Source organism: Petaurus breviceps, unplaced genomic scaffold (genome assembly GCF_028583685.1).
Source record: "Petaurus breviceps papuanus isolate PSGF00001 unplaced genomic scaffold, PetGlider_PUasm1.0 183, whole genome shotgun sequence".
In the NCBI taxonomy this organism is placed as follows: Eukaryota; Metazoa; Chordata; class Mammalia; order Diprotodontia; family Petauridae; genus Petaurus; species Petaurus breviceps.
In genome coordinates, this window is record NW_027185791.1 from 6,613,705 (window position 1) to 6,624,819 (window position 11,115).

Below are 11,115 nucleotides of genomic sequence, written 5' to 3' on the forward strand. Positions count from 1 at the left end.
TATATTACTACTGGTATGTATCTCCAAAGAAAAAAAAGAAGAAAGAACACAGATGCACACATATATTACAAGAGGCCTTTAAAAAATGATACTTTAGGGAGAGGAGCCAAGATTATGAAGTAGAAATTATTTCGCTGGGGCTCCATCTTCCACCTCCTCCAAAAAAATGTAATAAATGACTCTAAACGAATTTTAAAGGTAAGGAACCCCCAAAGTGAGAGAGAGAAACAAACCTCCCACTGAATGCATCCCATCAGGCTGGCAGTGTGCTGGGAGATGAGAACAGCCCCGCATGAGCTACAGTTTTAGCCCCAGAGCAGCCCCGATCAGCAGCCACTGGAGCAGACTTCAGAAGAGTGAAGCACCAGCAGCAATGGTGGCTTCCAGACTTCTCCACCCGTAAATGCCAAAGAAAAAATAAAAGGTCCGTGTGGAACTTTGTTGGAACAGGGGTGGACTGAAGAGCATGATTGGGCCCCTGCCACCTGCAGTGAGAAGTGGGTAAAAGCACAGCTACTGAGCTTTATGGCTGCCTCAGGAGCTCCTGGACTGCAGATTGTAGGGGGCCCAAGCAACCATTCAGAGGGTAATCACTCTTGCTTTGATCTGCTTGAATCTGGGTCACAGTCTTGAGTGCAGCTCCTGGGGTGTGTGGCCAGGTGCCAGAGCCTGTGGGGTCTGCAGAGAGGGTGCCCTAATAATTACTCCAGCAGCTGAGAAAACCACAATAATTTGGAACAAATCTCTCTATTCTGAAAGCAAAGTTCAAAAATCAAGTGTTTGACTGGCAACATGAGCAAACATAGGAAACACAATCTTACCATAGGCTCCTTTTTTGGGGGACAAAAAGGATCAAAGCATGGAGTGGGAAGAAGACAACAAAGTCAGAACTCCTGCATCAAAAGCTCCAAAGAAAAATATGAATTCATCACAGGCCATGGAGGAGCTCAAGAAGGATTTTGAAAATCAACTAAGAGAAGTGAAGGAAAAATTGGGAAGGTAAATGAAAAGGATGAAAGAAAATCAAGAAAAGTGAGTCAATAGCTTATGTGAAGAAAATAACACTTTAAAAAATAGACTAACTCAAATGACAAAAGAGGCCCAAAAAGAAAATAAGGAGAAGAATACTTTAAAAGCCCTAATTGCCCAGATGGAAAAGGAATTTTAAAAACTCACTGAAGAGAATAATTCCTTCAAAATTAGATTGGATCAAATGGAAGCTAATGACTTTATGAGAAATCAAGATAGTATAAAAGAGATCCAGACAAATGAAAAAATAGAAGACTGTGAAATATCTCATTGGAAAAGACACTGATCTGGAAAATAGATCCAGGAGAGATGACTTAAAAATTATTGGACTACTTGTAAACCATGATCAAAAAAAAGAATCTATAAATCACCCTCCAAGAAATTATCAAGCAAAATTGCCCTGATATTCTAGTACCAGAGGGCAAAATAGAAATTGAAAGGATTCACTCATTACTTCTTGAAAAGATCCCCCCAAAAATCTCCTAGGAATATTGTAGCCAAATTCCAGAGTTCCCAGTTGAAGGAGAAAATACGACAAGTAGTTTGGAAGAAACAATTTGAATATTGTGGAAATACAGTCAGGAGAACACAAGATCTAGCAGCTTCTACACTAAGGGATCGAAGGGCTTGGAATATAATATTCTAGTGGTCAAAGGAGCTAGGATTAAAACCAAGAATCACCTACCCAGCAAAACTGAATATAATGATTCAGGGGAATATGTAGTCATTCAATGAAATAGAGGATTTTCAAGCACTCTTGATGAAAATATCAGAGCTGAACATAAAATTTGACTTTCAAATAAAAGAAGCAATAAAAGGTAAACAGGCAAAAGAAATCGTAAGGAACTTATCAAAGTTGAACTATTTGCCTTGCTCCATGGAAAAATGTTTCACTACTCTTACTCTTTAAGTTACAACCTATTTATCATTAATGCAATACAAGCAGCTGCCATGAGTACAAACACACACACACAAACACACACACATATATTAAGGATTGAATTGCATAGTATAATAAGCACTCTTCATTTGATCTCAGGACTTGAATTAGGATGTAATCAGATCAGTTTGTATTGAAATCAGAGTGATCATAGCAAGAAACACAAATCCTGGGGTAACAGGTTTTTATCCATAAACAGACGTATGCATACACACATATGTGCATAAACACATAACACACATACACATATGCATACATGCACATATCTGTATTCAGTATAAAATATATATCTGCAAACACATATATACATATTATTCCTGCATATGTATACATATATAGAATTTAATATGTGTGTCAGTCTCCACTGCAGTGGGGCTAAGCCTTGATTTATATATAGCAGTGGCAAAAGAAAGAAATAAGCAGTGAGGTATAACTGTGCAAATAAAGGATAACAGCAACAATGAGGTAAGTTTGAATCATAGGAGGTATTCATGGTTCCTGCAGGTTCTTGCCTAATCTCAGGAATCACATGGGGCTGGTATGAAATAATTTTGTGATTTTGCTGCGGTAGATTTCATCTAGAGGTTGAGTAAAAAGGACTATTTTTATGCCAATTGATTGCTGTGGAAAACAGTTGGCTCCTAAGAGTAAAACGAGAAAGTGAAAAAAAGGGTAATTTTTGCATGGGGATCCTAACAAAAGTAAATTTCAAATAACACCTGCCGAGTCAACAATTATCCCTGCTATTCCAATCAATTAGAGGATTTTCCTTATCGTGTATATAGCACTAGAACCTTTGCCCCAGTTGTGGTTCCACCTCTTGTACAATCAATCATTTAGTACCTGAGGTTTCATATCAGAGGTGCATTGATAAATGTTTAATAACTGCATAAATAAATGACTGGCACACTTTAAAATTTCATTTACATTAACATTATATCCATCCATCATTTTCTTAAGTTCAGGTAATTGACAAAATGATAAATCAAATTCACTTTTCTAGTATTTGCCAGTTTTCAAGATATGAATGCTCAAAGCAACAATTTTACAATTTCTTCTCACAAGTAATTTTGAGGAGGTTTCAGCATACCCCTTATTCAGAAAACAAGAACAAACAAAAAGAAGAGAATTCCTTTAATAGCACATGTTCAGTGACGTCCATGCATCTTCAAGGTTATAAAAATTTGTCAACAGCAGGAAAACCAGCATGGAGATTAAAAGCAATAGGTAAGAAAATTCTTTGGGGTCTCAGAACCTTCCTTCCAATATATATATATATTTTTTTTTTAAGAAAAAAAAAGCTTTCTCCTAAATGATACATAGATGGTTATCAGATTAATCCAGTCAGAACAAAGTTCACACAAACTGATATATATATATATGTGTGTGTGTGTGTGTGTGAGTGTGTGTGTGTGTGTATTGCACAAATCTTGCATTAGAACAATGTCAGTTGAGTTTTTGAACAAATATAATTACACTAGTATCCAGGCCCACAGCAGTCTACTCCCCTAACCACTGGCTGCCAATCACGCTGGTGCCCATGGTGACAGATGTCATCTTCATAGCATAAATCTATAATCCTTGCTGCAAAATTAGGGGAGCCTTACCAAACAGCAATAATTGGCCAACACAGGCCTATACCTTTATCTGGTCCATCGAACTCATTGAGAATTACATTATTCTGACTCTAAAATATGTCTGGGTCTCATGTTACTTCTCAATCATTGTTCTAGATAGAACTTGCTCTTAACTTCTTTGCACTCAAAATATTTCTTCTTACCCTTTCCATGGTTACTTTCAACTTACAACTCACCAGAGTCTGTTATAAAGTCATCAAATACACAGTTTGGGGAGACCTAAAATCCGGGGTAACCAAGATCCTTCTTCTGTATTGATACTATGGAGCTGTTTTCTAAAGCCTTAATGTTATTATGGATATCATTTTCTACCTGGTTACTGATGCCTTCTCCATTATCCTAATGCTGCTGTGGCTGTCACCATTAGTAATGTATTATTCATTTGAAAGAGTACCACTTACCACTATACCAGATCTCACCAGTCAGATTAGCTAAGATGACAAAACAGGAAAATGAAAAATGCTGGGGAGGATGTGGAAAAATTGGAACACTAATGCATTGCTGGTGGAGTTGTGAACTAATCCAACCATTCTTGAGAGCAATGTGGAATTATGCCCAAAGGGCTATAAATAATTTCTTACCCTTTGAACCAGCAATACCACTTCTAGGGTTGTATCCCAAAGAGATCATAGAAGTGGGAGGAAGACCCACATGTACAAAATATTTATAGTAGCTCTTTTTGTGGTGGCAAAGAATTGGAAATTAAGGGGGTGCCCATCAATTGGGGAATGGCTGAAAAAGTTATGGTATATGCATGTAATGGAATACTATTGAAATATAAGGAATAAGGAGAAGATGGATTTCATATTTACCTGGAGGGGCTTATATGAACTGAAGCTGAGTGAGAAGAGTAGAAGCAGGAGAAATATGTACACAATTATAGACACAACGTATGTGTGATGATGGACTTTGATAGACTGGACTCTTCTCAACAATGCAGGGTTATAAGTCAACTCCAAGAGACTAATGATGGAGAGAGATGTCTATATCCAGAAAAAGAACTAGAAAGAACTGAGTTTGAAAGCAAACTACATGCTCTTTTTCATGTTTGGTTTTTTTTTTCTCTTTCCCATTCTTCATTCCATCTGATACAATCCTTCTTTATAACCTAACTAATGCTTAATGTGAAAGTATTTGCAGATCTTATACTTGATTTTATGCTGCCATGGAGGGGGGAGGTGAGGGAGGGAGAGAAAATTTGAAACTCAAGGAAATGTGGAACTGAATCTTGTAAAATAAAAGTAAACAAACAAATTAAAAAAAAGAAACTACCACTACTTTTTCCATTTCTTTGCTAATTCCATTGCTTACTGAACCTGATGGCAAAATGTTGCTACTCTTTTTCATGCCTAGACTGCTGAATGAGCTTCCCTCTTCCCCTTTTTTTTGTGAAAAAGGATACATGGATCAGATCCCACCTTCACAACAAACAGTTTTGATCATGTCTCCACATTCATAACTGAGACCTGGAGGAATGAGATAAATAATTTCTTTAATAACAATGTACTCAGAAATTTCCAAGTAGAAGCAGTTCCCAGGATTATAAAACGTGATGTAAATGAAGGTAAAAGCAGATAGTATTAACAGAACTGGGAGAGATATGGGGTCAAATGGTATAGTATTGTAGACCAGGAAAATAGAGGAAGTGGAGGCTATGTTCACCCCCATACTTTCACATACCCAACTGGGGCTATTATGAGCTAAGAAGATATGGGGAAGTTTGAAACAAGTTTGTTCCCAAGAAGACTGATCTGAAGCCCAGCTATGGCCCATTGATATAAAGACATCTGTATATCAGTGATCCACTGATATTCTGGGTAATTCTGTGATGACTCCTTTTATCTCCTTACAGAAGTCTTTTTTTTACTGTTATTACCTAATTTATATTTTTGGATGACAAATTAGGTCTCTTTTTCTTTTATTTTTAAAAATATTTTGAAATTTTAGTATTTATTTTTCTTTTTTCAAATGTTTTATTAACTTATGGTTTACATCATTCTTTTCTGCCAGATTTTGAGTTACAAGTTTTCTCTCCTTTTTTCCCCTACCCACTGCTCCAAAATAGTGGTCCCACATCCCCTCCTCCAATCTTCTCTCTCCTATATCTTCTCCCATATGCCCTTTGACTTTTCCAGTAGGGTATGGTGGATCTCTATGCCCCAGTGCCTGTATATCTTATTCCCCAGTTACATGTAAAATAGTATTAATAATAGTATATATATATATATATATATATATATATATATATGTATGTATGTATGTGTGTATAAACATTTGGTTTTAAAACTTTAAATTCCAGATTCATTCCTTTCTTTCCCTGTCACCCAACCTTACAGGGGAGATAAACAATTCAGTATAGGTTGTACATGTGTAGCTATGCAAAACATTACCATAGTAGATACATTGTAAAACACTGACTACATTTGCTTCCCTTCTATTCCACCTCCTACAATTTCTATTGTCTACTTTGATCCTTTCCCTTTTCAAAAGTGGGTTCTTCCAACCTCGCTCCCCCCAGCTTTTCTTCCCTTCCATCATCCCCCCTCGCATCCCCTTCACCCATATTCTCCTGTGGTCTGAGATACCCTATTTACTATGTATGTCATTCCCTCCCTGAGCCAAATTCAATGAGAATAGGGTTGCTTCATTCCCTTTTGCCTTGAAACCATTTTCCCTTGCCTCTTCTATATGAGATAGTTCTGTCTCTCCCCATCTACTCTCATTATATAACTCTCTCACCTCTTAATTTCACCTTTTAAGTATCATCCCTTTATATTACATTGGTCCTGTGCCCTCTATCTATGTATACTTGTAAGCATATATGCACACATTCACATAAGTATTCATACGCTCATATACCCTCCTATATAGATATTATATGTGTGTGTGTGTGTGTATTCCATCCAACTATTTTCATAATGAGAAAAGTCCCATCAGTTACAAATATCATTTTTCCATGTAGGAATGTAGATAGTTCAGCTTTGACAAGTTTCTTATGATTTCTTTTCCCTGTTTACCTTCTCATGCTTCTCTTACTTCTTATATAGTCCTCTATTCCACTGAATGACCATATTTTCCCCTGAAACACGATACACAGTTTTGCTGGGTAGGTGATTTTTGGTTTTAATTCCAGCTCCTTTGACCTCTGGAATATCATATTCCAAACCCTTTGATCCCTCAGTGAAGAAGCTTCCAGATCCTGTGTTATTCTGATTGTGTTTCCACAATATTAAAATTGTTTCTTCCTGGTTTCTTGTAATATTCTCTCCTTGATATGGGAATTTTGGAAGCTGGCTATAATATTCCTAGGAGTTTCCTTTCTGGGATCTTTTTCAGGAGGGGCTCTATGGATTCTTTCAACCTTGATTTTGCCCTCTGGTTCTAAAATATCAGGGCAGTTTGCCTTGAGAATTTCTTGGAGGATCATTTCTAGGTTCTTTCTTTGATCATGGCTTTCAGGTAGTCTAATAAATTTTAAATTATCTCTCCGGGATATATTTTCCAAGTCAGTGGTTTTTCCAGTGAGATATTTCACATTGCCTTCTATTTTTTCATTTGTTTGGATCTTTTTAATAATATCTTGATTTCTCATAAAGTCAGTAGCTTCGATTTTTTCCAATATATTTCTGAAGGAATGATTCTCCTCAGTGAGCTTTTGAGATTCTTTTTTCCATCTGGCAAATTCAGCTTTTTAAGGAATTCTTCTCTTCATTGCCTTTTTGAGCCTCTTTTGCCATTTGAGTTAGTCTATATTTTAAGTTATTATTTTCCTCAGTTAGACTGTTGACTCCCATTTCATAATTTTCCTGCGTCATTCTCATTTCTCTTCCCAATTTTTCCTCCACTTCTCTTATTTGCTTCTTAAGGTCCTTTATGGCCTGTAAGCAGCTCATATTTTTCTTGGAAGTCTTTAGTGTAGGTGTTCTGACTACACTGTCTTCCTCCTTTTCCATGCTTTGATCCTTTTTGTCACCAAAATAGGAGTGTAAAGTTTGGTTGCTCTGTTTAATTTACTTCCTTTGCCTGCTCATGTCACTACTCAATCACTTGTCCCCTGAGTTTTTTGCCATGGTAGGACACTGCCACCAGATGGGATCTTTGTCCCGATCACTGGCATTTTCTCAGCTGCCGAAGGTGATGCTCTCTCTGAAGCCTCTACACACTCTGGCAAGCTGGTCCCACAACCCAGAATCTCCACCCGATACCTCAATCCAGATACAAGCAAGTTAAAGGAAGAGTAATTACTCCTCACACTGATCACTTTGTCCCCCTACACTCTGCAGGCCAGCAGCTAAAGCTTTCACGAGGTGGTGGCTGCACCACAGCTCCTCAGAGACTTCTCACCCTGGGGCAAAGGCCGACCACACTCACAACTACTGGATTCCAAAGTCCATATTGCACAGACCTCTCACTTTGTCCTCGGCATCTATGTCTTGATCATTCTGGAAACTGCCACACCTGCTGGTGATCTGAAGGCCCTCCAGGCAGCTGTTTCTCAGGCCCATCCTGGAGCTAAAACATCCAGCTCCTGCCAGACTGTGGTCAGCTCCCAGAACACTGTGCTGGTTGATTCCTGCTGGCCTGCCAGGAAGTCCTCAGCAGGAGGTTATCTTCTCTGTCATTTTGTGGGTTCTGTAGCTCCAAAGTTTGTTCAGAGTCCCCTTTTATGTGCATTGGGGGACGTGGAAGCCAGAGACCCACGGAAGTACTGTTTCTACATCACCATCTTGACCTAAGTCCTTTTTTAATGCTATACATAGGACATAAACCATGTTTGGGAAAACAGGCAATGAGTATTTGATTTGTTTAAATGTACTATCTTTTAATAAGCTGGAGAGGTGGTTCCTGGCCATCATTTTAAGTCTATTATATGCATAGAGCAATGATCTTAGGTTGGCAAGGAAGATTTCATACAGTGTTGGTAGTAGCAGAGTAATGTAGAAAGCAATGTTACCTCATCCTTCAGGTGATAGCTCTATTAAGTAGTGATTAGCACAAGTAGCTACAGGTTAATTGAAAGTTATTTCAATCTCTTCTCATTTAAAAAAAATTCCTAACCCTCTAACAGATCTTCTAATTAACTAAGATTAGAAACATTTGTGTCTAATATTTAAAATTATGTCATTCAAATTTCAAAATTCAGCTATAAAGGTTGTGATAAATCATTCAGTTTTGCTGGTTTATTATTATCTCATCTGGGGAAGGGAATAGACATCCTAAAACACAGATATGAGATAGATCACCAAAACCTGCACTCTTGAAGCCATTCATCCATTTTGAACTGAGTGCCTGGATATTGGGTATAGGTTGTATCAACCAACCCTCTAAAGAAAAAGATCACGCTTTTTTGGTTCCTGTCATCCAAGATAACCAAGAAGACGAGAAACAACGTGTGTGCCAAGAAGGGCTATGGCCATGTGCAGCCCATCTGCTGTACCAAATGCGCCTGCTGGGTGCCTAAGGACAAGGCCATCAAAAAGTTCATCAAACGCAAAATAGTGGAGGCCGTGGCTGTGAGCGTGTAAGAGTAATGTAATTTAATGATTCCCCTGTATTGGCTTGGTATTTGGTTTGATTGTATTAAAACCCAGAACTTGTTAATCCCACTTGTGGGAAGGACTTGTTGATGTGAAAAGAGATGGCTGAACTGGTAGGAGCTGGTGATGTAGATTTGGAGAGACACAAGAGAGAGGCAGAAGAACTTTTTGGAAGCATCACCTATGGAGGCAGAGAGAGAGAGAGACTGAGAGGATTGCTGAGGGCCACTTTGAATTGCCCAGGACTTTTGAGAGCTGCCACCCAGAGCTACCAAGGACTGAGGAGACATAGCTGTTATGCTGGTACTTTGTCTGTCTGTTTTACTGTTGTTTTGCCAGATTTGTCCACTAGTGAAGGACAGTCCTGTTGTTGCAGAGGTCTGAGAACCTTGCTGTTGGCTCAGAGCTACTGAGAGTGTTCTGCAGACAGAGAGTGAATACTGTCTACTGGTGAAGGACAGTGCTATTGTTGCAGAAGTCTTGGAAACTTGCTGTTGGTTCAGAAGCCCTGAAGAAGGATTTTCTTGTTGTATGTTTACAGAAATCCTGGAAGAGGGTTTTGCTAATGTTTTCAGGGATCCTAGGACTGTTCTGCAGACAGAGAATGAATTAATGAAGAGACTGGCAATGTATCTTGTGTCCTTGCTGAGCTTTGTCTCCCCAGGAATAAAGATTGCTGAGAACTTGCCTAGTGTCAAGATGAAGAAAAGACCTCCATTTGGGTATTAAGTGCTGTGCTTAAGCTTGTTGTAACTCTGGGGTAGATCCCATTGTGATCCAAGGGTGGGGAACTTTTAACCTTTTTGTGCTCTGTGATTGAACAAATGAATGTACTTTACTTGTGATTGGGAACTAATCTCCATTTGAGAACAGGGGCTTTGTGATGGACTAAATGAATGTACAGCCTAGGGGTGGAGTAGTATTTAGAAGAGGGACTTTGTAATTGATCAAATGAATGGGGCGGGGTATTACTTGATTAAATCAGGTAGTACTTGGAGATTATTTAATCACACTTGGCAAATGCTGTATTTTGAATTATGTCCTATTTTGATCTTCTCTGTTCTTAATTTTTCACTGAATAAAATGGAAAGCACCTATGCTGGTATTTTGAACCTTGCGAAGTTGCCTTTGCTTGGCATTACATTACAGAGCGACATCTCCAAGGCCAGTGTTTTCAACTGCTATGTGCTGCCAATGCTGTATGTGAAACTGCATTACTGTGTGAGATGCACAATCCACAGCAAGGTAGTGAGCAACTGCTACCAGAAGGTCTGCAAGTATTGGATGCCCCCACCCTGCTTCAGACCTGCAGGTGCTGCCCCCAGACCCCTTCTAAAGCCCATATAAAGAGCTTTCTGTCCATCAATATTCCTGAAGTGATTAGAGGGAAATAATATGGTTGTTCTATCTTAAAAAAATGATCACCAGAAAGAAGGAAGAAGACAATTCTTCAGGGAATAAGATCAAGGAGTAAAGCATTTGAAAGGTTGCTAGAAGTAATATTCATAAATAGTGTCCTAAATGACACATTTGACATTGTAGGCAAATAACCTTTATGATGATAATTATAAGGATGACAAGGATGATTATGATTATGATTTACAGGCAGTTAGATGGATATTTAACATTGAATGTATTAGTTCACCCAATCTCTGAAATAAGTTTAGACACAGCAACTTTTCCTAGAATACAGTGTGCACTTTACCTACCAATATATAAAATGTAATTAGTAAATATCTGGGGAAAATTTCAACAGTAAAGTATATTTATATTAAATGATTTTTAAGTGGAATTTAATTTTGCCACCCTATTCAATTATAGCGTAAGAAGTTTCTTTTTTTTTGGTGGGGCAGAGCCAATTTGGCTGAGTAGAAGCAGGAAATTCCATGAGCTCCCCCCACAGCCTTCTATATCTGTAAATTATGACTTCAAACAAATTATAGAGTTGCAGAACCCAAAAAATGACAGAGAG

General features: G+C 38.2%; 1 protein-coding gene across 1 annotated transcript; it reads left to right on the forward strand.

The window, feature by feature from the left end:
- The first annotated feature begins 292 nt into the window (after positions 1-292).
- On the forward strand, positions 293-10,490 carry LOC138160916 (small ribosomal subunit protein eS26-like). The gene is made up of 5 exons (XM_069087737.1): positions 293-399; positions 1,516-1,567; positions 8,010-8,147; positions 8,973-9,125; positions 10,293-10,490. The coding sequence occupies exons 1-5, from the start codon at positions 293-295 to the stop codon at positions 10,488-10,490; spliced, it is 648 nt and encodes a 215-aa protein (XP_068943838.1).
- The last annotated feature ends 625 nt before the right edge of the window (positions 10,491-11,115 follow it).

What these genes read in the sequence shown, in the direction of transcription:
- LOC138160916 (XM_069087737.1), top strand. Translation starts at nt 293, where the DNA reads ATGAGCTACAGTTTTAGCCCCAGAGCAGCCCCGATCAGCAGCCACTGG. An exon ending in GCTTCCAGACTTCTCCACCC is followed by an intron (nt 400 to 1,515) that starts GTAAATGCCAAA and finishes AAAATCTCCTAG; the next exon opens with GAATATTGTAGCCAAATTCC. An exon ending in TGGAGGCCGTGGCTGTGAGC is followed by an intron (nt 9,126 to 10,292) that starts GTGTAAGAGTAA and finishes ATTACATTACAG; the next exon opens with AGCGACATCTCCAAGGCCAG.